A 25,117-nucleotide genomic window follows, 5' to 3' on the forward strand; every position below is an offset into this window, starting at 1 on the left:
ATACATCTGGACAGAAGGATCTCAGATGTGCAGCGTCTCCTTACGAGAACTGATTTTAAGCGTGACATTTCCTGTTAGCCTTGTTGCAGTGTTTCCATGGCACACATCAGTACTTCATTCTCTGCCTTAAATTGGTATTCACTTGGTGGCTGAACAAGGCTTGCTATGTGACGACTCTCAACAAGTCAATTCTGTCTGGGAAAGGAAGCCGTGGTTCCTTCTGTCCTCTGCAGATTCATGTTGAAGCGAAGCTTTCCCCCTCCTTAAGTCAGTCAAATTTTGGTTTCACAAGCTGCTGCCATTTCAGTGTGGGCAGAGATAAAGGATTTTGCTGTTTCGCAGTTTTCCTATAATCCTTTTCCAAATTCTCATTATTCATACACGTTTTCTGCACGACGCCTGATAAAGAAACACAACGATTAGCCCAAGAACTCCTGTTTTAAGTAATCACGTTCAGTTCCGTATTCACCAGTAGAAATTTCATTTCATTTGTGTGTGTGCGTGCTAGTTGTCCGTAACATTTCCTATTTCAGTCTCCTTTTGCTTAATTTTTCGTTTCGGTTGAGTGTTTTTCATCCATTTTGTTTTTTGTCTTTTGTTTTGTTCCCCATTCAGGAGCAATTATGTTTGCCTCTGCATATTTTAGAAGAGAAAGGTTTGACACAGGTAGCTGTGACTGTGCAGGCGCTCCTGGAGCTGGCACCCCCAAAGCAGCAGCAGCTTCACCACCTGTCTGCTGTGTAAAGACCTCCGGGACCTTTTGGGTTACCTTGGCTAAGCAGAAGGACGTCAAGACTTTACTGCCCATGCAGTGCATCCCCACACACAGAGCTCTGTCCTAAGGAAAGGAGTTCCCGTGATTCCTGACAGGAATGTTTGTGCTTCGTTTCTCCATTTTTTTTGGAGATGACAACAGTTTCCAATAACGTTTTTATTATTGATATTTTTGCCCCCTACTGGGAAAAAAAAAAAAAAAAAAGGGTTGTTGTGAGGGCAGGGACTTGCAGTGGCTAGCTGTTGGAGCCAGCTGTAGAAACTGACCTTGTAGTTTGAAGACGTTGGTGTACACAGTTTGGAAAGCTGTTCCTACAGGAGTTAATTTGTTTTAAAACAAAACAAAAAAAAAAAAAAAAAAAAAGGATGTTGCTGCAATGGGCACAAGGGGAATGAAATTTCATTCCTTTTCCACGGGATTCAAAGAAAGGGAGTTTCTTTGCCTCCAGAGAACATCTCTTTCCATTATATAGATATATATATTTAAAATATATATATATTGCAACACAATCTTAACCTGCACAGTGTTTCGTAAGAATCAAACCTTGTGCAGCTTTCACTCATGTTGGCATGTCCTCGTTACTTAATATTTGAAGGGGGATTTTTTTTTTCTCCAAGGGAAAAAGTACTGCATGTTTTCTCCACAAGAAATATCTTAGTAATTAAAAAAAAATAAAAAATAAAAAATCAGAGCTACTTAAATCTCCCGTCCTGGTCAGGTAAGGATGCATTTGGTTACTCAGTGTTCTTTTTCAAATGACTGTCAAGAATCATGTACGTGTTTTCACTGCAGTGCGAAGAATTACAGCCTGCCATGCAGGTCCTTAGAAATCCAGTATCAGATAATACATTCAGAAGGGACTGGAGCTTCCCATGCAGACATGCCAGCACTGGTGAGTGTCCCAGCCACTGAGAAATTCATCATTTTAAGAACAAAGTTAGGGAATTTCCACCGGTGGGCTGCATATGGTTAACACAGCAATCCTGCAGAAGGTAGCTTCTACATATCACAGTATTCACACAGATGCACTGGTTTACAAAACTACCAATACTTTCTTCCTCTTTCTTTACCAAGAAAATGGAAATTCAATGTACAGGAATGGGAGAGGCAGCAGGCAAGTTTTGGGTTTTGCTTGAAAGCTGACCTGCAAAACAAAGACCAGCTCTGTGCTTTAGGCACAGTGACGAGGCCAGGCTCACTACCAGATCACTCACAACACGTGTTTTTCCCCAAAAAAAGACCTTGTAAAATGCAGTTCTCCACCTATGCAGCTCTTTTGCTAGTTCCTGACCCATTTCAGTATCCCAGAACAGCGTGCCACTAACGTGTTGTACGGGGTCTGGGACCAACATCAGGCGTTGGAGGCACATCTGAAGCAGAGTGCACCAAGAGGATTGCATGGGGACAAAGGAAGGAGAAGGACTGGGGAGTGGCTAGCCAAAAGCCAGTTTTGCTGAAGTAAACCTGCCACAGGAACACTGACAAAACCTGCTCCTAGCTGGATTTTTCCCCTTTTGATTTGCAGTTTCTTTCCACCGTTCTGCTTCATGTTTTGCTTTCAGGACTCGTGGTGAGTGTTGTATCCCTGGTTCACACAATGACTCCAGTTGCTTCTTATTGGCATTGGCTGATCACGGTGCAAGCACGTGTGAAAGGAAACCTTTTCATACCACCTAGCATGTTGCCCTGAGCTCTGCAAGAAATGCAAATGCCAATAACTTGCAATGCATAGAGAGCAGTCCCATAGTGACCTGCTTTCCTCCTCGAGTAGCTCTTGTGTTCCCCTTGTTTTCACTTGCAAGGTCTGTTGGTAATTGTTGAACGGTTACGTAGGTGTCAGAAGTCTCTGCTGTAGTTTGTTGTGCAGATGATCGTGCCACTCGCAGCAAACAGTACAGCCCACAAATGTTTCTTGTCTTCGTCTCTCACGTAATTTGAAAGAGGGGGGCAGTGAATTCCTCTTAGTTTTCACCATGAGGTCATTTGTATCATACAGAGGCACGTCACGTTTTAATAGCGCACCCTTCGTAGGCTATTTAAATGTTCCTGTTTGAAGAAACCCGTTCCCTTCAGGGGACTGCGAGGGTGTGTTGTTTGCTTCAGTCCGGCTTCCAGCACTTAGAGAAACTAAACCTTAACAGTATTCAGGTTGGTGGAAGCTTGACATTTCATTAATGCTAGTTTTTAGGAATTAATGGGGAGTTGAGTCTGAACTGCAAGAAACGGCCACTTTTATTGTCTGGTTAAAAGAGCAATTCATGTACACGGGCAGTGCGTGCACACAGCAGCCGAATTCATGTGAAAAGCAGTGTTTGCATGACTGGGCTGGTGTATGTATGTCCGAGTATCACTTACCTTGTTAGAAGCAGCAGTTCGCTCTGCCGGTTTCAGATGTATTTGGTCATGTTAGTTTAACCCTTAGAGTCGTGTGTTTTCATGCTGGCAAACACTAAATGTTGACCAGATGTTTAGGACAAAAATCCAGACCTGAAGTTTCATTGTAGGGCTTATTTAATGTATTATACCAAACAAAAACAAAAGCAAAACAACAACAAAAAAAAAAAACACTTTGGTTTCATTTTACAAAATAGGTTGGGAGATTTTTTTTTAGTGTATTTATGTGCAATTTTTGTTGTGTCCAGTGAAAAGAATATTTTAAAGAAACTGTGTATAAAATTCTATTTTGTGTTAAAGAGGCGATTGTTTTTTCCTTTCTGGGGCATTTGTGTTGGAGGATGTGGGAGGAATCCAGCTGAGTGTTTCGTGCTTGCCAGTGTCCGTATACTGACCCCATCGTTCCACCACCCTCCCTCAAAACGATGCCGAGCACTGAGCAGCGTTTGAGGCTCAGCAGCATCAGAGGCTTGAAATCAAGTGGCACTGGCACTCAGGAGTCCCTGATGGCATTGAAACGATCAGGTCAAAGCGACTGGGATTTGATTCTTCCCCCTTGTGAAGGGGGGGAGCTTCGGTGGCCTGCTTAAAATAGATCAGAGACGGTTTTTTACAGCACCAAGAACTCCTCTGTTGTGCTTGGTAGTGACACAACGGCAAATGGTATTTTTATCCTTTTGTAAGTGGTCCTTTTGAAAAAATGTTTTAGAAACAGGACTTTTACGGTGAATTTGGACATTAAAAAATTCTTTTGTATAAATATTGTGATGTTTTACAAAGCAATCTAATTTTGTTATTTCTGAAAACAGTGTAAACGTGTAATTAATAGAGTAAAGGATTTTAAAGCTTCATCCCATGCTGTATGTCTGTAAATACATTCCATAATTTCTAAGTCTGTTAAGTATAAATATGTTTGAATATTGTACACTTTATTTTAAATTGCCTGTATTCTGCCAGTAGTGTGAACTTCTAGCACATTAATAATATAAAAGGAAACCATGGGTAATTTGAAATAAAGTTTTAAGACTTACATGAACTGCAGTTTGTTTTCCTGATGTTCTTCTGTTGTATGAATGAATGTCACATCCTGTGTGCCAGGTGTGTGTATTCACCCTCCACATCATCAAGTTGTTTTTTTGTTGTGTTTTTTTTTTTTTTAAATCTTCTCAAAGCGAGCAGTAAAATGTACCTTCAGGGCCTGGGTGGTTTGCTGCCAGTATTTGTGCTCTTTGCAGTTCTCATCTTCTGCTTGATTTTATCCTGTCTTGGTTCAGTCTGTAAAATGTGTCGCTGTGCTTCATGCCTGTCCCCTCCCCTGTATCTGCAAGATTTGTTTCTGTTAGCCAAAATATTCACTCCTCTTTTCTTCAGCTCCCATCCTGCCTTCTTCAGGGCTGCCCAACTCTCTCCAGGTTTCATTCCTCCCCTAGCTTCTGTCTCCTGCCTTTCTTTCTCCTCCATTCACCTCCTTGGAAACCAGTCTGTCCAAAGGGCTCCTGATCGCTGGGATTTCCTGCAGAAAACACCTCGGGTGTGTGCTGTGATCCTGGCTCTCCACAGCTGGAAAAAACGAGCAGTGCCATGTTGTGTGATGGTGCTCCCAGCTCCAATCACTGAGGATGCTCAGCTTTATTCAGCAGCTGGACAGCCAAGCAGCAGGGACCAGCTCTGATTTCTGACCCAGCAAGGAGAGGCTCACACAGAGAGCAGTGGCTCTGAGAGCGGCCGATGCAGCGGAGAAGGCCCAGAGGAGCCGGATGGGTGGCAGCATGAGTGGAGTCCACAGGCAGGAGGGGGCTGCTCTCACCTGGAAGGGGTAAGCTCACGTGGGTTAGGTCAGGGTAAAAGCCTCTGCCCACCTCAGGGCAGCGTCACCCAGCAGCCAGGATGCTCGCCTTGGGACTCCAGGGATTTTGGTACCCCCGTCCTTATCAGAACAGCAAAGCCAGTCCCACTGTTACTTTGATACAGATTTTTGTTAAATTATTTGTGAAAGAGTAGCCCTTCACATTACACAAGGGTTCACAGCTGGCTAAGTTTGGAAGCGTGCTTTGCTGTGCCCAAGCAATTTGTGGGTTGGGGGTGTTGCTTCTTTTCTCTTCAAGACACGAGGTACTGAAACTGAAATTTTGAATTATTTCATGATCCAGTGCAGTGTGTAACTTGCTATGGGCTTGTTCACTGCAGCTCTGGGGCACCTGATGTACCCGAAGTGCAAGTGCTGTGTTACCCTGCCGTCAGGAACTGGGGCTTGCTGGGGAGCCAGGCGGAGGCTGAGGAGGACTTACACAAATTCAGTTATATTTTGTTCTGTGCTGAAAAGCAAGCAAAAGCGTAAGCATGAGCAAGGAGATTGAGAATTAGGAACATCTGATGGCTCTGCAGTGCCCCCTGCAAGAAGGAGCCGTGGTACAGATGGGTGATGTCAGCCCAGGCTTAGCTCGCTCCTGCCAGCACGGGACTGGCAGCAACCCCTGTTGCCTCCCCGTGGGGACCATGGAAAGCAAGTGAGCATTTTCATGGATTTGGTACGTGTTGGAATGGGAACACAGGGTGGTTTAAGCAGCAGTGCCCCCAGCAGCAATGCCAATATTTCTAACTGGAGTTTGTGTAGTGTCTGCAGTTTCAGCACTCCTTTGATAACCAGCTCAGCCTGACAGTCAGGCACCAGCCCCTTTCCTTTCCTTCCCTTCAGACAGGGTTCTGAGCCAAAGGCTCTTTGCTCGTGATTTCAGTAATCCTGCTTGAACTTTAGAGCTTTTGGCACGGTTCAACCTGGACACAAGGGTGTTTGGATGGGGCCAGCACAGCCTGGTCACAAAAAGCACAGATGGGGATGCGTTTGTATGGTTTGAGCTCTCTTCCCTGTGCGGGAGTGTCAGAAAGCAGCCGGCTCAGCCGTGGGTGAGTGACAGTGGTGTCAGGAGAAAGGGACAAAAAACAAACAAACCCAGAACTTTGCTCCCCACCAGCTTTGTTCCCTGCCTCACATCCCTGCACGGAGGTCGCAGTCGTGGTGGGTACGGCAGTGACAGAGCAGCTCCTCTGGGCCGTGCGGCCAGCTGTCTTTTTCCATTGTTGCTTCCCTCTGTAGGAGGGCACTGAGAGCTTTTCTGTCTCAGTGCTGACACTTTGCAGGGCTGTGGGAATGGAAACCTGCATGCTTCGCCTGCCCTCATGTTTACACTGCAAAGTGTCAGCAGTTTTCCCCTGGCCGACCTAATGCTGGCACTGACACCAGGGAGAGCGCTGCTTGAGCCCAGATGTGGGTGATGCCTTCCCTGCCTCGCTCAGAGCCACAGCAAACACCACCCCTTCCATGGCCAGTGCTGTGGGGGACTGCAAAGGAGGCTCTCTGTGCAGAGCACCTCATCTGGTGAGTTCTGGAGCTGTTCATAGGATTGCATCCCGCTAGCTTTAATGTTTCCATAAAGCTGCTACTGGGGAAGCAGCATCTCTGCTGTACAAAGACAGCTTCAGGTCACTGGAGCTTCACCTTCACAAATCACATTCTCCAGAATAGCCCAAGATCTGTGACGTGGTTTATTTCGTCCTGATGGACACGCAGAGAGCAGTGCCCTGCCCAGCAGCAGCCCCGGAGCGCATCTGTGGCCGGGTTTCTTACTTATCATTTCTTTTTCTTTGCTCCAGGTTTTTCCTTTTTGTTTGTCTGCTTTGACAGCTGCTTCTCTCGACTCTTCTTGAGGTTCTGGTAGGGGCCAAGGTTTCTGCGGACCATTGTACCTCTCCACCAGGCCTGCAGCTGGAAGTAGGAGAGAGAGGTCTTAGGGGAAATCGGTTGCAGGGGAAATCCGGGTACAGTAAAATGGACAGAGCATCTCTCCTGCACTTCCCAGCTGCAGGGGGAAACCCCTGGCCCATGCAGCAGCAGCTGGGCCTCTGCTGATGACACTGAAGGCATCCATGTATAAGCTGAGGTCAAGAGGAGGAGTAGGGGAACAGCCCCGTGACTCCCCTCTTGTATCACCCATGCAGTGGGGCTGCTGTGATGGGCACAGCCCCAGGTCATTCGAGGAGGCTGGCTTTTCCCCTCTTGTTCCCTTCTTAATCATTCTGCAGCCAGCTGCTGGCTTTGCGTCTGCCCCAGGAGAAGGGGACAGCTTTAATCTGTCCCTTGCTTGTGCCACCCCGTACCAGCCAACTTTCTCAGGCCATTCTCTGCCTGAACACAGCCTGTGGTGCAAATAATTAACTCCCAGCTGCTGATGGAGCAGCACTGCCTCAGTTTCGTTCCCCTTTACCTTCAGGATGCTCTTCAGTTCCAAGGCATCCCGCTCTAGTTTTCTTCTTCTAGCCTCCTTTTCTGCCCGATCAGCGATGATGGTTTCCTCAAACATCTGGCACTGCGAGGTAGCACAGGGGTAGTTCAGCAGCCACATGAAAAAAAAAAAAAACAGCCAGGGACGTCTCTGCTCCATGGCAGCCCACGGGTAATGTGTAAGCCTGGACCTTCCTCCCCCACCTCCTTTATTTGATCTTTTCCTGAATCCAGATGGCAAATGTTGCTCATTACCACCGCTCCTAAAGGCACTGAGAGCTGCCAAAGTGAAACCACTCATGGCCTGGGTGTAATTAACCCCCCGATCCTGTGCTGTAACGTGGCTGGCTGCTGGTGTCTCAGGCAACAGATGTCGGTAGGAAGGACCCGTGCTCCCCCAGGCTAGGCAGCAGATGATGAATTGAAAGGCTTGGGACACCCAGCTGACAGTACACAGAGTGAAAAATGAGCCCACAAGCAGGGAAACATCTAACTCAAGCCCAGCATCTCAGGCCCAGTGACAATAAGGAATGATCACAAGTGAATTCCTCCTAGCGCCCTTTTTACCAGACACTTCGTTTTGCCCTGTGCTGCCTGCTCTGATGTGCCTGTGTGTCTGTGATCAAAGCCCAGCAGTTAACCAAGAAACTGGTGTGGGGTAGGAATGATTTTAACTGGAATCGGTCTCCTGATAACAGAGCACTGTGCAGCTGTGAACACATCTCCAGGAGGGGAAGGAACTGCTGCTTTCAGGCTCAGCTTGTCATACCCACACATCGCTAGAAGGAACAAGCTTGTTCTGGCTACGGCAGCAAACTAAGGTGAGGCATACTGACGGGATGGGGCAGTGCCTTTGCCCCTCACAAAGGCTATCAGTAGTTTTCTAATTACCTGCTGGTATTTGAAAATAGCTCAGGGAAAACATCATCATCCTTCCTTGATGTCACAAATGATGTCATGCCTTCCCAGGACCTGTGCTCATAACCCCATCCTACAGCTCTAGATTACTGATTTTTTCCCCATGGTCCTTGTTCCTTATCTGAATGACAGTAGGAAAAAGCCAGGATGTGGTTTTGCATGGCTGAGCTGCTGCTGCTGCCTTACCTCACTGGCAAACCTCTGCAGCATTTCCAGGGTGTTTGCCTTTGATTCTTTTAGGGCTTCAAGTTCTGCGTCTTTAGCATCTGTGTCATTTTCATACTTGTCCACCCAGTATTCCAGCTTCTCTTCCACCTTCTGCATGGGGACAGAGAGGCGTTCAGCATGGTACAAGGAGTGTACAGGGGGTGCACTGCCTGGGGGACACCATGGAAGCCCCAGCACTGGCCCAGAGGATAAAAGAGACTGGATCAGCCTTGCAGAGGTGCAAGAAGAATGGAGTAGCCCTGGGAGTTAGCTTTGTGCACAATCCTGGTGCAGTAAATGACAACCAGAAGCCATTCTTTGTGTGTGAGCATAGGAAGGGGAGTTTAGGAAACACAGTGTCACAGTGAGAAACCTTTTATCCTCTGCATGACTGCCTAGCCCCTCTCTGGATTAAACTCAGTGCACCCGGAGTAAGGTCCCATGGGTCAGCAGCTCACGCTTTTTCAGGTTGTGAACTTGGCTTTGTCGCGCTCATTAATAGGAGGGCAGGTGTTTCTGAAACATCATGCCAGATGATTTCCTCCCATTCATGAGTAACTTCTCCATAGCAACAGCCATGATTGCCTGCATGGAAAAATAGTCTGAGGAAAAGCATCAATCTCATTACAACATCACAGCTGGACGCAAGAGGGAAGTGGAGGGCACGGTCAGCCTCTTCTCTGTGGGCCGCCGTAAAGCCACCAGCTGCTGGCTGAGTACAGAGAGGCTTGGGATGTACGTAGGAAGTCCTCTCACTCTGAAACCTTGGTCAGACTATGGTCCTGGGATAGGGAGCTCATGCTTTAATTGCTCTGAAGATCCGGCACTTTTCTGCAGTCGTATGTTAAAAATGTGGTTCTCTTTTCTTAAATTTCACTCTGGCAGTGATGCTAGGTAGCCTGCAGCAGTACAGGTTTTCTTCCAGCCATATGTGAGACATTTATGACGCTTACCAATGTTATTTGCTGTTATGAGCACTGCTGTTGATGACAGAAAAACTCTGAACCTTTGGATCAGCAGCACAGGGACGTTCATGGTTGGTAGCTGCTCAGATCAGGTACAATAATCATGAGCTAGCAATTATCCAACCCCAGTTCTTGCTCAGATTAAGAAAAGGCATAATTATTCTAGCAGCTTCTGTCATTTCTTTCACCCTCTGCAACACTTGGGTGTGTGATCTGTTGCCCTGACTTAGTGCAAGAGCACTCTTCACTGCGTTGTGGAATTCCCAGCTCCAGCCAAAGGTCTACACAAAATCCCTGATAGCTGAATACAGCTATCTGAGGGAGGGAAAATCTGTAACAATGGGATAGAAAATCCCAATCATATGAACTCTAATTTTAAGAAAATGTGTGTAATCTAGCAAATCACAAATCAGGGAGAGCCAGCTTAATTCCGACTTGAAGGGAAGCAGTAATTCAAACAGCAACAATCGTGATGGAGCAATAACTGCTTTTCTTTAGACACTAAGCAATGATGTAATAGTTATTGGTTGATATTTCAGGTACTAACATAAAAAGACAGACACACCGTATAGTATTGCCTGAGGAAATTTTCAGTCTCCACGTGGACTCGAATCTCCTCATCAGTTTCCTTCTTCAAGTCCTGGGATTGATGCAACAGAAATGTGAGATGATGTTACTGCATCTGTGTGTGTACCTTTGCTGCTCAGAGCCCAGCTGGTGCACATGCACGTGGAGCTCTCTGTGCAGTCCACACGCATTTTTGCCTTTTTCCCAGTGCCCAAACTGACCGAGGCAGTAGTTCAGCCTGTGGCTACCAAACAGCTCTACCAGCGTAACATGCTGCGGGCAATGCTAGGAGTTTAAGCTGCTGAGGTTGCTAAATAGCACTGTAACTGTATGCAAGTGGAACATGAACTTGCAGCATTAAAATGAATAGGGGGAAATATATTTAAAATAAATCCATTTGACTTGAATCACCTTTAAAGGAACCAAATAAGTAAAGTACTTAGCCGTGTTTTACCTGTTTGAGGTCTGATCCAGAAAGCTTTGCATCCACAGTCCACATGATAGTTCTGGTGGCAGACAACCACCTGTCATCATCTAAGTCCTCTGATCAAGCATTTCTCCAGGAAAGAAAGCCCCCAAGACAGCTACCTGCCCGTGCTGAGGCCAAACACTGGCCTTATTTTCATTATTTCTTTTTTTTTTTTTTTTTCTTTCTTTCTTTGGCTTTTTCAGATCTGAAAAAATGCTGCTTGTGCAGCTCACCATACTTCAGCTGCAATTCCAAGGGAGGGGGACTTTTATCGTTTTAGAGAAAAAAAGGATAACGTGGTGTAAAAATGGGGCACCAGACAAGCAGAGGCATTGCTAGAGTCCTAGGAGAAGATCTTTCTGAGACAAGAATTGTTCCCAGCACAGTGCTGAGTCCTCCTGTCCTCAACTACAGACAACCCGCTGAGCTGACTTTTTCCTCACAAGCTGCAGGTACTTTTCAGTAAGGGCCGTGGGGAAGAGCTTACCTCAATTGCCTTGGTCAGTCCATTTTCTGCATTGCTGCACTTCTTCTGGGTTTGGTGGACCTGGAGGTCTGTGTGTTTTTTTACATAGCATTTCTCCATGTCTGTTTTGGCTTTCAACTCTTGGAACTCATCTTTGAGGTAGACAATTATATTATCTCGGTTCTGGGGGGGAGACAGAATAAGCAAAAAAGCAAGCCTGGAGACTGAAATCAGCTCTCTGTTTCTTAATCTCTCCACTCCCTGATAAATGCAAAAGAATCAAAGGCTGTAGGCTTCACACTTTCCCTGACCGTTGACCCATTTTAAACTGTGCTTCAAATGGAAGTTTGATTTACAACCCATACAAGAAGGCAATAAACTCATCAGTGAGGAGTGAGAACCGCTGGAGAAGGCAGAGTGGTGAACAGAGTGGGACAAGAAACCAGGCCTGGTGGCCTTTGGTTCAGGAAGAGATTCAGACATGCTTATTATGAGCATGAAAATAGTCCAATAATTTCAACTGCTAAAGGGAGTTTGCTAACTACTTGGATTAGGCTGTCTCAGTGAGCAGGCATCTGTAACAAGAGGATGATACCTCAACCCCCTATATGCCCAAGTCTAATTTCCTAAAGTACGCTCTATTCCTTGGATTTATTGCTGGTTTTTGGCTTGCTATGTGGTTGTATTTTTTTTCTAGTTATACAGCAACTGTAAAAATACAGCCCTATGAACAGGTGAAAATCTAATCTTGACTCGCTCATATGTTTATACAGTTCTTTCTTGAAATCTTATCAAGAAAATGCTGCCCACTTTGTTAATAAAAGCACACACCCAGGGTAAGTAAGGAGTGCCAAGGAAAAGCTGGCTGTGAGCTCCCAGCCTCTCCCCACACCTTGTTTCACAGCAGAGCTGAGCTTTCCTGGGGGAGTTCTGTCTCCGGGATGTTTACCCCCAGGCCAACGTGCCCCATTTGTCCAGCTTTTTGTGTGTGCTCAGGCAGCAAAGTGCATTTGCTCGATCTGGGATTGTTAGTTTCCTTACTCCTTTTTAATGATTTGATTTGAATAGCAGATAAAAGCTCATCAATCAAGGGTTGGGACTTGGAAGAACCTCCCGTAAAATGAAAAACTCTAGACTGCCTTGCGAGTTAAAAAGGTCATCAAAGTCCCCTGTGTAATTATGCAAGAGCAGCAGTCATGCCTCTGGGCTGGCTCCCAGTTGCTCCATTACAGCCTCTCTCTTTGCTCTCCTGCCATGCTGTGACAGGTTTGACATTCATCAGCCAAACCTTGCAGCTGAAGATGAAATACCAAAGTGTTGGCATTTAAATGGGTTGAAGCCCACGTATCTTGTCTCTGAAGCACCCTTGCATTCCTGAGCTGTGTAAACATGGAAAAATGCCACAGGAAGGAGCCAGCTCAATAGCGCTGTGTTTGAAAGCCTTCGCAGCGTGACTCATCTGGAAAGGTTTCCTTATAAGAAGAGTTTGGAACAGTTAAAAGAAAATCCTTCCCTCTGCACCCCTTGTCGGACATAGCTAGGAAGAGTAAAGTACATTTATAAGGCTCAGGACAATTAGGGCCTTGGTTGGTGCAGTTCTGTGGTTTTAAAAGTCATGCATTCAAAATTTGTGAAGGTTTCCAAGATCAGATATTTTTTTTTAACAGCCGTATCATCATATGACTGCAGACAGCTACAGACACGACCTATTTATGCCCCATTAAGGTTTCTGGTAATGGCTTTTATTCTCCTTGATGTGAAATTCTGCTAGGCATTGGGAGTGGTTGTGTTCCTACTCAGTAGACGTGGGAGGTGACTACACCACTTTATCCTGAGGTTGTCCTGCTGTGTTGTGGTGGAAGCACGGCTAAATCCAGGGGCTGGCAGACAGAGCGGGGAGATGCTAATGAAAAACCCCAAGGTTTTGTGGCGCTGAGGCTCTGCAAAACCAAGTGCTGCTGAAGTCAGGGTCTTGCTGCTATCTGCTAAGGATCTGGAAACAGGCCAGAAAAGAAGGGTTCAGCCTAGGTTACAAAGAATTCAGAGAGGTGGGGCAGAGCATGAACACCACGCTATTTTCTTTTTTATTTCTATTTTGATAGGGGAAAAAGTGCTTTTGATTTCAGAGCCCCAGGCCTCAGCTGGGAGAGGGGCCCGCCTGCTCTGTTTGTTTTCTTGGCTGCACGGCATGTTTGTGGTTTGGATTTGGTGGTGTAAAACAGCTCCGATAGAAGCGGGGAGTCTGGGGGCTCGGTTACACAACCCGAAGCAGACGGGAAGTGAAATGCAAAACCCCGCTGGTGGTTTACAGTAATGCACTCACTTGGAGAGGGAAAGTCTGCTGCAGGCATGTGGGCAGCTACTGCAGCCCCGCTGGGGGGCCGGGAGCTGCAGAACCGGGGCGTTTTTGGTGTGACATCGCGGGCTGTGACTGCTGCTGCCACCCACAAGCCGTGGGCGCCATCTGTGGACCGTGCTGGTCCCTGGAGTTCAGAGGCAGGTACGGGGAAAACGAGTTAATATTTATTCATTCTGGTTTATTCTAGCAAAGGGCTCAGCCAGGACACTGCGTGCTTTCACGGTTAATGCAGTAAACCTCTGGGCTGCTTATTTGGGATGACTTCAGCTTCGAATCTGCCAATCCAAAGATGCAAAATCATACATCATGCATCCAAAACTATCCCCAAACTGGCAGAGACCGAGATCAAAACCCAGGAAATACTTGTTAAGAGCCAGTCTGTTCTGCTAGCAGGTAAACAAGCTTTTTTTTTTTTTCCTCTGATCTCTCAGCTCGCAGACATCAGCTCAGAGGGCTGTCTGCTGCTGTTCTCCAGTGCCATAGGATTCTGCCCCACAGATGCTGTTTGGCAGCAAAAGCAACTGCACTCGAGCTGGAAAGGGTACACACGCTCATGTGTTTTCATTTACTTTGATTTATCTGCCTTGCAAGTGCCCCCTGCATCTCTCAGTTCTTCCACAGCAATTAGCATTTACAGTCTCCTAAAATACAGCTGCTTACAGAAATAACAACCAGCAGCAAAGAGTCTGTGTGATTCCTACAGCCTTGGGGTAAACTCCCTGCTGCCAGCAGCTCACCCGGTGCCCACCGTTTGGAGGGAGCAGGGGAGGGGGTGCTGTGCTGTGTGGGGGCAGCCAGTGAGCCTGCAGGGCGCCCCGCTGCCTGCCTCCTTGCTTCCACGCCGAGCGTGGATGAGCTCAAATCTTTCCACTGGCAGCTGTGATAGCTCAGGCTGCAAAGCCTGGAGTTATGCTTAGATCTACACACCTGCTGCAGCCTGGACTTGCATCCCCTGAAACCACACAGCTCTGTCGTAGCTGCCAGAATGTCCCTGTGCTGCACACCCCCCTGAGGAATGCTTCAGCCGAAAGGCCAGCAGGCCTGGAGGGTCACCCATTCTCCTGCCATAAGGACTTCTGCAGCCCTCTGCTAGCTCACCTCAATACCAACAAGTGCTGTGCCGTGTCTGAGGGGCAGTTTGCTGGCAGAGGGACCAGAATTGTTGGCAGTGGCACCCTTGTCAAAGACTCTGTCCCCCGTGGCAGCACGTTTGGATCTAATGCACCAGTTCTGGCTCCTGCTGAGTTGCCTCGGGGGCTGTTCCAGCACTGGGATGAAGTAGCCCAGGGCCATCACAAACCTCTTGCCTTTCACTACAGTCATCTAGTACGTTTCTCCAGAACAAACATGCACCAGTTTAGGGGTATATGCAGTTAAGATATTCCCCCGAATAGTTATTTGATGGATTTGTCTTCCTGGGGGAGGATAAGGAAAGAAATGTGACAGATTTTAGTCACTGCTGAATGCACTACTGAGTGGCACATTGGAACTGGTTGTCTTAACAGAGCTCAAAGAGAATAAAAAATAATGGACCTATTTTCACTGGCACCATGATGTAACATCTTGGTTTTCTGTCTAGTATGTAGCCTGAAATATTACAGTGTTATAAAATTATACCATAACTTGCATACATTTATGGCATGAATTTAACAAAAAAACTACAGGTCATAAAAAGTCTCTGTGAGAACAGCAATGAGGGAAGTTAAAAGTTTACATTCCCTCCCCCCCGCCTTTTTTTTTGTTAACCTCTATAAACTATATTATCTCATACAATATTAACTTGTTTCAAAATCTGTATAATGGCCATCACTTGTCCAGGAAATGTGAGAAAGTGAGTATTTTTCTGCAAGCTCAGAAATGAACACTGTAGCAGCAAACAGAACTCCTGCAGCCAAAGTACAGGTATCGGTGATGTTCCTTTACGGAGGAACATCATAACAAAACAGTCTGGAATAAAAACAGACTGATCGTCTCGGCTTCTTTTGAGACACCAGTGGTATCCAAAAGGAAATAAAACGAAATGTGAGAACATTTAGCATTTGACTTGTGTTCTATTAGAAAGAAAAATGAGAAGAGCAGACTAATACAGCATTAATTAGCATCTCATTAAGAACTAGCAAGACTGAAAATAAAAACATGCAAGCAACATGTGTGAATCAATGACCGTGTTTTTCTGGTTCCATGATTAGATTTTCTTGCTTTTGTTTTCTCATCCACTGCACTGGAGACAGCCATGCAGGCTTTTGTCTACAGGTCTGTGTGTTATTATTGTTCAAAGTGCTCCAAAATCAGCAAGCTGTATTTTTGCTTCTAATTAGTTGGCAAGGTGACAAATCATGCAAGTGTCTGTAAAACTGCCGATGGGAAAATCCCATATTAAGCAAAAATAAATTATTCTCCCTCGGGAGATGGAGTGAGACACCATTATTTTTGGCACAGGAGGAAAGCAGTACTTGAAAGTAGTCTTGTCTTTGATTTGTTATCAAAGCTGAAACTATAAGGAAACCCAGAAAAGGATTTTTAGGCTGGAAACATAAAAACAAGATCCCAAATGAGTGCAGGTCCCACTTGATGAGGCAAAACGCAAGAACCCAATTAGCATAAGGTATTAAAAGAACACAGAGAAGGTCACCTCAGCATGGGAGCTACACACCTTCCGACGACTGCAAGAGCAAAGAGAGGTGCAAGGCAGGACAGAGAAATGCCAAGCCTGACTGCAGTGCCAGGACATTGCTGCTAGTGAGAGATGGGATGATTGCAGCCCATATACCAGTCCCAGAGAAGGTATTAAACCAGAGCTGGACACCTATGTCATGTGCACAGACACTGAGGTTTGTGGAGCACTACACAGAAGGCAAAATACTTCATCATATTCATGAGCTTGGGGAGAGGGAGAAAAGAAGCTTCCCAGGAGCCATCAGAAGCTGAGTGAGACAGGACATTGTGCAGAAACAAACGGACAAAATGTGGTGGTGTGAGCCTGACAAACTATCCAGCTTATTTCATTTAAGTGCCACACAGATGTCAAGGGAATTTGGGTTATCCCACAGGGCCTAGAAATAGTCTCCCAACGCACTTTCAGTGGGAGTAAGTATATATTGAAATATACAGCTTCCCTTTTCAGTCCTGGGTCTGACCTTTACATCTTTTAGATGTTCTGCTCAATTCTGTAAGGGAAAAAAAAATAAACTTCATTCTTTGTTTCTCCTTCACTTTCCACAACTATTCTTCCTTGTTTCTTTTTCCTAACTTGCTAACTTTCCATTTCCTTCAATGACTTCTTTCTCCTCTCTGTTATGCCCACATTTTTTTTCTAGTGTTCTTTTCATCTTGCTACACTTCCCAGTGTACCTTACGCATTTCCAGGATCTCTGCTAGTAGATTTCCCTTTGGTGTGATGCCCACTGTTAAGTAACCTCACCTGAAGTTCTGTTTCAGTTTCTTTCTTGACATCTTGCAGCTGTTTCTGGAGTGACTTTATCTCCTTCTTTCCTTCCTCCTCCCTGAAGGAAAATGGGAAAATACAATCACTTGAATACATCAAGAAAGGCAGGAGTTGTGTACCTAGATAGGGGATTTCCTATCTCCTGATACATCAGTGGACTTAGCTGAACACTGCCCCACTTAACCTGCTAATTGGTGAGTTTGTAACAGCTGAGCTAAAACAAGCATGCACAAAAGCTTGCCCTGCTTCTTCAGAACAGCAGATAGCTGCTTTCTGTGGCTGGGTAGCAGAAAAGGCATTCGTCCCTTCACTCTGATTCTTGAGGAGGCAGCACAGCTGCAAGTCAGAAGCAGTACAAGCCAGTGACTTGGTAAGTAAATCCTTAAAGAAAAGACTAAAGAGTAAAAGAGTAAAGAGGATGGGAGAGAGAGGTAGAATGAACCAAAATCCTGGGGAACCACATCAAAACCTACAGAAGTATTTACCTGTTTAAAACAAAATGGATACAGTAATATTCTAGGTTTCATTACTATCATATTTCACCGAGTGCTTTTCTAAGCTCTTATGCCTATCATTTGATGTAAAGCCAGTAACAAGAATTGCTGCCTGAGGCTTCGAACCCGCTCCCAACCTTACATGCAAACACGCATTTCATTTTCAGAGTCCTCAGCTGGGTGACTGTGATGCACTGAAGCTCCTGATCAGGAGTTCCAGCCTTGCTGCAGACCGCTTTCAGACCAGTATATTGACACAAACCCAGGGAAGTTATAGTATATTGAAATACAGACCAAGTTCATTCCATGAAAAGAATGTACAGTAGATCAGGCAGCACAGTGATTAGATACGGTTTATAGACTGGAATAAAATGATTATGTCCTTTCCAGTTATGATTTGTCTGCCCCTTTCCTCCTTCCAGTATTGATCAGTGATTCCACAAGCAATTGCTGCTTTCATTTTTGCTTTCTGTCCTTTCTATGGATAAACAATAAATCCCTTGGTTTTAGACAGTGGAAGAGGTGGGTTTTGTGCTTGAAAGACAATTGCCTCTGCTGCCATCTGTGCTAGCCCCTTGCTGTCAGTGGTTAAAGGGAGCACATTAGCATATGGGTCAAAACAGATCCTCCTGGGCATCATCTAACCTAAAGGCCGTGTGTTGCTGACCCTGGTTTGAGCAGATTATTTGCATCTCTGGCTTCCTCTGGGGACAGGGAGTTAAAGATCGGGGATCTCCTATATCACATTATGTTTTAATTAATTATGGAGCAGCATTTGCATTAATGCAGACACTGGTGTCCAAGCTGAGGCAATTCCCTAATGTGATTAGTATCAGTACCATCAGTTATTTCTCTCTCAATGGGAAAGGAGTGCAATTTGTAAAGTAGTCAGGGTAATTTAAGCTGAAAAAGTGGCATCCTTTCTATATCTTGGTTTAGGGTTTTTGTTTGTTTTTGTTTACTTCCCTATTATAGCATCTACTGAGGGGGAATGGGCTTTGGCTCTGAGCAGTAAAGCAGAAAAATACTGAAGTCAACTCTGACCTGATGAGGGTGTCATGAAACTTGCTCTTCTTTGCACTCTCTCTCCCATTAGCTTCTATTAGGCTGTTAAATGTTCCTGATTCCTGAATCTCTTTCATAGTTGCAGTAATTACATCACTTGCATACTGCCTGCCAGGAAGAAAATGTATACAACAGTAATTTATAAGTGGGAGAGTGGGAACCCTGTATTTTTCCTTTTGAGAGAGACTGAGAACTTTAAAGCCCCGAGCATCCCCCACAGCCATTATATCTGTGCTTCACTCACCTGTCAGCCTGAATTTTTCTGAGAGTATCTGCAGGCAGAGCACTGTGTTTCATGGCCTTGTTGGAAATATGATGAATTCTTTTCAGATCCACAGAATTCCCCAGCTGCTGCTTGTGCTCAGTGCTTTTCAGAGGCTTGGAGGTAACCACTTCCCCACCCCCTTGCCTTGCAGATGTAAGCTCTTGATGGTCGATGTCCAGCTCCTTCTTGTTGTCTCCAATTTCTTTCATTTCCTGGCTCTCAATCTAAAAGGGAGTACAGGAGACCTGCTTGCACATTGGGCAGTTGAAATACACCCTCTGCAAATTTATGTGAGAAGAGAGGAGCAACAATTAATAATAAATGAGAATGCAGATATACTAAGTAGACATTTGTCCAAGATGTTTTTAAAGACCTCCAGCAAGGGAGACTGCACAGTCTCCAGTCAGTCCCAGCATGTCACAGCTATCTTTACTGTAAGGAAGATTTTTCTGAAAGTCCTCGTCTGCAGTTGAACCTCTGACTTCTTCTCCTAGTCTCTGTAGACACAGAGAAAAAAATATTCCTTCCTTCTTTGCAGCAGCTTTTATGTATGGGAAGCTTGTTAGTCTGTTTTCCCTCAGCCTTCTTTCCATCTTCGCCATTTCCCCATTTATTTCACCAGGACCTTTGCCTACAATATTTTTGTTAGAACAAGAGCTGCGATGCATGGAAATAAATGATAGGCATCAGCTATCTGCTTAGCTGCTGCTTGTGAGAGTGACAGCAGAAGAGGTTTAAGGTAAATTCAGAGAGGAAATACAAAATACTAGCAGCAATCTTTTATGGGAAGATATCTTCCAACTGTGTACAATTTTACAAGCAAAAAAAGCCCTGAAAAAGCAAAAGCACGCTATAAAAACAACTGAGGCCTTGCTTCTAGGAATTCCCCTGCTTAATGTGCTGTGGGTAAGAATGCAGGTGTATACACTGGGGCATTAAAAGAGAAAATTTTCTTGCTCACCTACAGACATCTCAGAGTTTGCATGTCATCTTAGCCTGTGGCTAAGCACCACAGTTTATAGCAGTACCACTGAAGCCAAATAATGCAGTCATTTCCAGCCCTAATCCTAGTCCAGAGCTGCCTACTCTCCACTCTGGCAGCTTGGTGAAATGGAAAAGAGAACTCACTGAGCTGAAACATTTTCCAGCAAAGAAGGGGAAAAAAAAATATTTTTAACAGCACCAGTTCTCAGTCCAGATCACTTCACAACCACAAAAATCTTTGTGCCAACACAGCACCAAGGGCAGAGTGAAAACAAGTGGTCAGGGCAGCCACGGTGCATGCTAGCAGTAATTCCAAGAAGCTCCTGGTCTAGCAAGGCTCCGATCATGTTCTGTGATCCTACTGCAGGCAGTGGGGGCAGCGAGCAGGGCACTGCACAGGGCTGCTTCATCCTGAATACACATACAGCTCACAAGGAGATGAACCAGCCTCTGGAAGTGCCGGACTCACCACTGACTACAGAAGGAGTCTAGCTGGCTACATGCTTACTTTTTGGACAGTTGAATTTCCATTAAATGAATGCCATGCAAAGTATGTACAGAGCAATGGAAATTACACAGTTAATTAGGAAAAAAAATAAGTTTAAAATAGTTTTCAGTGAAGGCTGTACTTCAGAAATAGCTAATTTAGGCAAACAAACTTTTAATATGATGTAGATTTTATGAATGCTCTGATAGATGTTTATAATGTCTGGGAAAGTTCAAGACAGGCTATAACTGGGTTGTCTGTAAACAGTAGGGAATTAAGCACTAATAATTACCAAATAACTACGGAAGAGCAAGGAGTTTGTGAACTGCATGTGGTGCCATCAGTGTACTCTCCTACCTGTTTATCTTTTGCTAGTCTTTTGCTCCAAAGTCAGCAAATAGAAAGGCTGCCTTCTTCTGGGGTATGCACTGCATAAAGCAATTCACAAAGTCCCTGAAGTAGAAAATCAGTGAGGTGCTGACCAACACCGTGACTAACCCTGTCAAAAACGTCATCAACTGAAATGTAGACTGTCAATCTATGAAATGTCAATCTATGAAAATGTCATTGATCTGTTTGACTGACAGAGCTCCAGTAGCATGCAAGGTGCTTGGCAAGTACAGGTCTACAAATACAGTGATAACAGACAAAGGTAAACTGAGAACAGGGAGAAACAGTGAATTAAAGAGCACTAGATTCAGCAGGTAGCTTCCCTTAGGTCATCATCTTGTTTCTAAATTGTTTCCTCCTCAATTTGTTTTGGAATCTTTAGCAATACAACTGAGGTTTACAGTCTGTGGGAAAACTGTGTTTTAAGAAATCACTTGGTAAAAATGAGCCTGTGTGCTTGGAGAGAAAAAATAAGGCATTTTCTCTATAATTTAAATGTAACTTAAGTATGTCTATGAACCTCTGAATGGGGTGAAGGAGAGCAACTCCTGCCATCCTTGAGACATGCTCTGTCTGTGTGTTCTTGCTGCTGGCTCATCAGAGGTTTCACACCCAGATCTGTGAGGGAGAAGCATCCTCTGGAAACAGGAGAGCCTGGCTCATCGTGCTCTTGGAAGGGGAGGAGTGCCCTCTATTGCACAGTCTAAGCGTTGTTCATGCCCTGAAATTCACTGCAACATATTAAAAGACTTTCCTCCCCAGCAACAAACCTCTGCCTGAGCATTATGGCTTCTTTTTCTTCTTCACACCTCTGCCCAAATCCACTTAACTATGATGCCTCTTAGAAATCAACTAATTAATAATGGTCATTAAGAATGGGGAGTTACTAATACATTTTGAAGTGGAATCTTTCTTAATTCATTGTCTGTGGGGACTACAGGAGGATTAGCATGCACTTAGAATAACAGAATTACTCTGGTTTGGGGTACTTTCAAAGTTCCTTTATTTGTATTTTTAAAATGGCCGTGTATCTATATAAGCCCCTAGATATGTTTTACTTCTTTTTCACTAATCCTTTGCTTGTCATCTAACCACTGAGATGTTAGAACTACAAGCCCAGGAACCTCATCTTGGGTCAGTGGGATTCTTTGCAGTCTTGACAAAGGCGTCTCAGTGATGCTGCAGTGTAAATACATGTATTAAAACGTCATCTGTGCATTTTTATTGTTTCTTCACCAAAGGGTCATAGACTGCTTTGCAGAAAAAAATAAAAAAAAAAAGAAAAAAATCCTGAGCTGATTTTTAAAGAGTACTGATAGAAGATACAAAAGACAAGGAGAAAAATTAGAGGTACTTTTTAAAGAGAGAGGACAAGAGGCACATACGCAGCTGATGTCTGTCTTGCCCTCATATGGAACCGGCATGATACATCCAAGGATTGCGAGCTGATCAACGCAATTCTCCAGCACAGCAGTAAACAGCAGAGCTTCCAGCCGAGTGAATTTTTCCATGTCTTTAGTCTCTGTGTTCTTGCTAAGAGGAACAAAGACAAGAGATGCCAATGAGAATTACCCTATCATGTTAGTAACTAGTATAAACTAAGGTAGACCTGAAATAGCCTTGTTTGCAGCCTTTTATACACTTCCCTAGCTTTGTTTATAGTCTTTCAAACACTGTTTATAAGAGGAGCCGTGCTCTGCTAATGGCTGCATTCAAGGAATGTTTAGCTTTCACAGAACAAAGCAGGTCCTGGTCCCTCCTAGAGCAGATCTGGGTAGACAAGATGAGAAGGGATTGAACACGGATTGCTCAAATTGGGTGAGGTGGCCTCACCAGTCAGTCCGAGGGGGCAGAAGTGCTTCATGCTGGACTTTGTACTTTGGGAAACAACCAAACGAAGGTGCCTTTGTAAAAGGAAAAAAAAAATCCACACCTCTTATAAAATCTCAGTTGGCAGACATTCCTGTTCTAATTACTCTTCATTATTACTGTGTAGCCTTATCATTTTTATGATCCCAAGCTCCTCGGGAGGAATCGTTACCACCTCAAGACTTTGAAAGTCAAACCAGAACCAATATCTGGACTAAGTAAACTATCTTTAATGTTCTGTGTTCGATTTTGTTTGTTTTATTTTAATTGCTTTTCAAACGTGAAACAGATCTGCATCCCTTCCGCATTTACAATATTCCATCTGCAAGGAAAGCAGATGGAATACTGTGACAGTGCATCTAGAGCACGGTGGAAATTCACCATCAAACCAAGTGAGATTGGTCCATTTAGAAAAATGCATAAGAAAACGTGCATACAAAATAGAGAAATTATCCGAGGCTTTTAATGAGTTTTGGTAAGGCATTAGACAATCCCTCTGCTCCTAAAACAGGTATTTCTGGTAGAGCACCTAGCACAGGGGGAGCCTGAGATGGCTGAGATCCCGCATGTCATCGCAATGGAAGCATCAACATCTACTAACATTTTGGCTTCTGTTCCTACGACTGGGTTTCTGCCATCTGTAAAACCCTTACATAAACACACTCCAGGCCTGCAGAATATTACAGCCCAATCTGTAAGCAAACCATGGAAATGCATCAGACAATGCCTGTTAACCTGACTAACGGGATAAAACATGTCTGTAGTCTACTAAAAACCAAAAAGGTTTAGATGCAGACATGCCCTGGATCACTGGGAATCAGTGATTTTTCATAAGCAACTTTACAAGTGTTTAAAAAATAGGCATATTTGCTGTGAGAGTTCAGAAACTGTAACCATTTGTCTTTCTATCTCTTTGTTGTTTCTGTTGAAGAAAATATAGTAATTTACAACTACAGCATGAAATTAATTTCACTGGAGTGGAATATATGGTCACTTTTTAGTTGAGATCTATGAGATGTCTGTTAGTACCATAACAGTTAGAACAAAATAAAAGTGTAGATTTTATGTATTTGTTTCCAGCTAACAGGCACTAATAAAATGTTTTTTTTTTTAATTTCTCATAATTTTTTTCTTTTTAAGAAATCTATTATCTACATTTTGAGGTTAAATAACATGCGAATAATCTACTTCATGTGGAGTCATAGTGCTAAAAATATGGAGAAAAAGCGTTGTTGTGAGAGAGCTTTCACCGGTGGTTATGACAGCATTCTTCAAAGTAGAAATAACGCTTGCAGCTCTCACAGGAAAAAGTGACTTATCTGGAAATAAAGGCGGATGGAATGCTTTTCCCCTATTGCATGAACAACTTCTGTCCAGCAGAGAGTTAACTCAAGCTGTTAATGTGTGTTAAGAAAACTTCACAGCAGGAATGTTTCTCTAAAACTTGCTGGTTTGCTCCTCCTACATAACTCCTCTTATAGCCGTGCTAACAGCCACATACTCAGCAGATGCATGAGCCAAACCAGTAAGCCCTGCCTGGGCTTATGTTGACTTGGAAGTGGGAAGGAAACCACTGTCTGGGGCATTTAGAAATGCTACAAGCAGCGAGGTGCTCTCACCAGATTTTAGTATTAACGCAGTGCCCGCAGACCATCCTGATATTGACATTGACCTTAATCGCTGTGCTTTGCTGAACTCCTTCGCTAAGCTCTATTAATAAAAAGAGAGGTATGTGAGGGATTCAGCTTCCCCCAAGAGCTTAGGCTGACATTCTTTCTCTGCTGATCTAAAGGGAAAGAAAAACATATCAAGACATGATTTTTAAAACAACTGTATAAAAGGTCTGGCCTTGTTCCTCTGGGGATTGCAACTCCCTCTGCTGTGTGAGATTCGTGGAGGCACATTTCTCCCATCCTGCCTGACAAAATGAAATGGCTTCAAGGGCAGCATTTTTTTTTTCAGCATTTCTTTTAGTTATTTAAGAATATACTAACAAATGCCAATGAGAAAATTCAAAGCTGAGAATGTCACATCTCTGTCAGCTCAGTTTTGCAGAAAAAGAGATTCTGAATCCCCACAGTGGCAGCAGCTGGGCTTTAAATCAGGAATATCTGAGCTTTTACCAAAGAACGTCTCTTAGGCAAGCAAAATAGTTGTGGCCTTACAGAACTGTCTACTGCTATAAACGTTAGGATAAACATTGCTCATTTGAAGCAAATTAGAAAAGAAACCTTGATTTTTTTTAATAGTGTTGGTTTTGGCTCGGAGATGCACAGCCGGTTTCATGCTGACTGCAGAGAAACGCTTTCAGCTCCTGCTCTCTGAGGCTGCGCTGATAAGAACTGAGAGCTATCGGGAGCATTTCCCGGCTGTGACATCTCTGCAGCTGGGAACAGCAGAGTCCGGGCAGGCCACAGCCGGGCCCGTGCCCATTCTGCCACCAAAGGAGCACTCGGTGGGCGCTCCTCACTGGTACTTGAGCGAACTTTGCTTTATTCCTTCCTCAAAACAGAAGCTAACAGAAGAATTCAGAGAATTCACAATCCTCCATCCCTCCTCCACTCCGATCTGTACGAAAAAGCCCTGTTTATAGTTTATCCCCGCTTCCACATACACAAACCCCGGCCGCCCCCCCCCGGCCCAGGCCCGGCGCTCACCGGGCCCGCGGCCCCGTCTCCATGGCAACCGCCCCGCTCCGGGGGCCTTGCGGAGCAGCCCG

The 25,117-nt window shown here is 44.7% G+C and overlaps 2 protein-coding genes across 13 annotated transcripts in view; one reads left to right on the forward strand and one right to left on the reverse strand.

The window, feature by feature from the left end:
• The window catches only part of LRCH3 (leucine rich repeats and calponin homology domain containing 3), a 64,400-nt gene extending 60,195 nt beyond the window's left edge, over positions 1–4,205 (forward strand). For all 6 annotated transcript variants that reach the window (XM_084529073.1, XM_084529072.1, XM_084529064.1 and 3 more), the window contains one exon: positions 616–4,205. In XM_084529073.1, the coding sequence (XP_084385199.1) occupies positions 616–744 (129 nt within the window). In that variant the 3' untranslated portion in view covers positions 745–4,205. The remainder of the gene's footprint in view (positions 1–615) is intronic.
• Positions 2,861–25,117, reverse strand: DRC9 (dynein regulatory complex subunit 9). 7 transcript variants are annotated; one of them, XM_084529083.1, is made up of 11 exons: positions 24,875–25,008; positions 24,071–24,184; positions 21,915–22,062; positions 18,648–18,892; positions 18,383–18,511; positions 16,821–16,902; positions 11,062–11,223; positions 10,104–10,178; positions 8,553–8,684; positions 7,432–7,533; positions 6,687–6,932 (listed from the first exon to the last, which is right to left on the reverse strand). In XM_084529083.1, the coding sequence occupies exons 3-11, from the start codon at positions 22,038–22,040 to the stop codon at positions 6,798–6,800; spliced, it is 1,188 nt and encodes a 395-aa protein (XP_084385209.1). In that variant the 5' UTR covers positions 22,041–22,062; positions 24,071–24,184; positions 24,875–25,008; the 3' UTR covers positions 6,687–6,797. The 7 variants fall into 7 exon arrangements, with proteins under 7 accessions (XP_084385213.1, XP_084385209.1, XP_084385211.1 ...); XM_084529085.1 differs by lacking the exons at positions 8,553–8,684; positions 24,875–25,008 and adding an exon at positions 25,056–25,117; XM_084529082.1 differs by lacking the exons at positions 24,071–24,184; positions 24,875–25,008 and adding an exon at positions 25,056–25,105.

Source organism: Aythya ferina (assembly GCF_964211825.1).
Source record: "Aythya ferina genome assembly, chromosome: 9".
In the NCBI taxonomy this organism is placed as follows: Eukaryota; Metazoa; Chordata; class Aves; order Anseriformes; family Anatidae; genus Aythya; species Aythya ferina.

Coding starts and splice junctions, on each gene's coding strand:
- DRC9 (XM_084529082.1), bottom strand. CDS start 25,078: ATGGAGACGGGGCCGCGGGCCCG. Junction 11,224..16,820: donor AAACTGAAACAGAACTTCAG/GTGAGGTTACTT, acceptor TCTCCCCCCCAG/AACCGAGATAATATAATTGT. Junction 10,179..11,061: donor GACTGACCAAGGCAATTGAG/GTAAGCTCTTCC, acceptor CATCAATCCCAG/GACTTGAAGAAGGAAACTGA.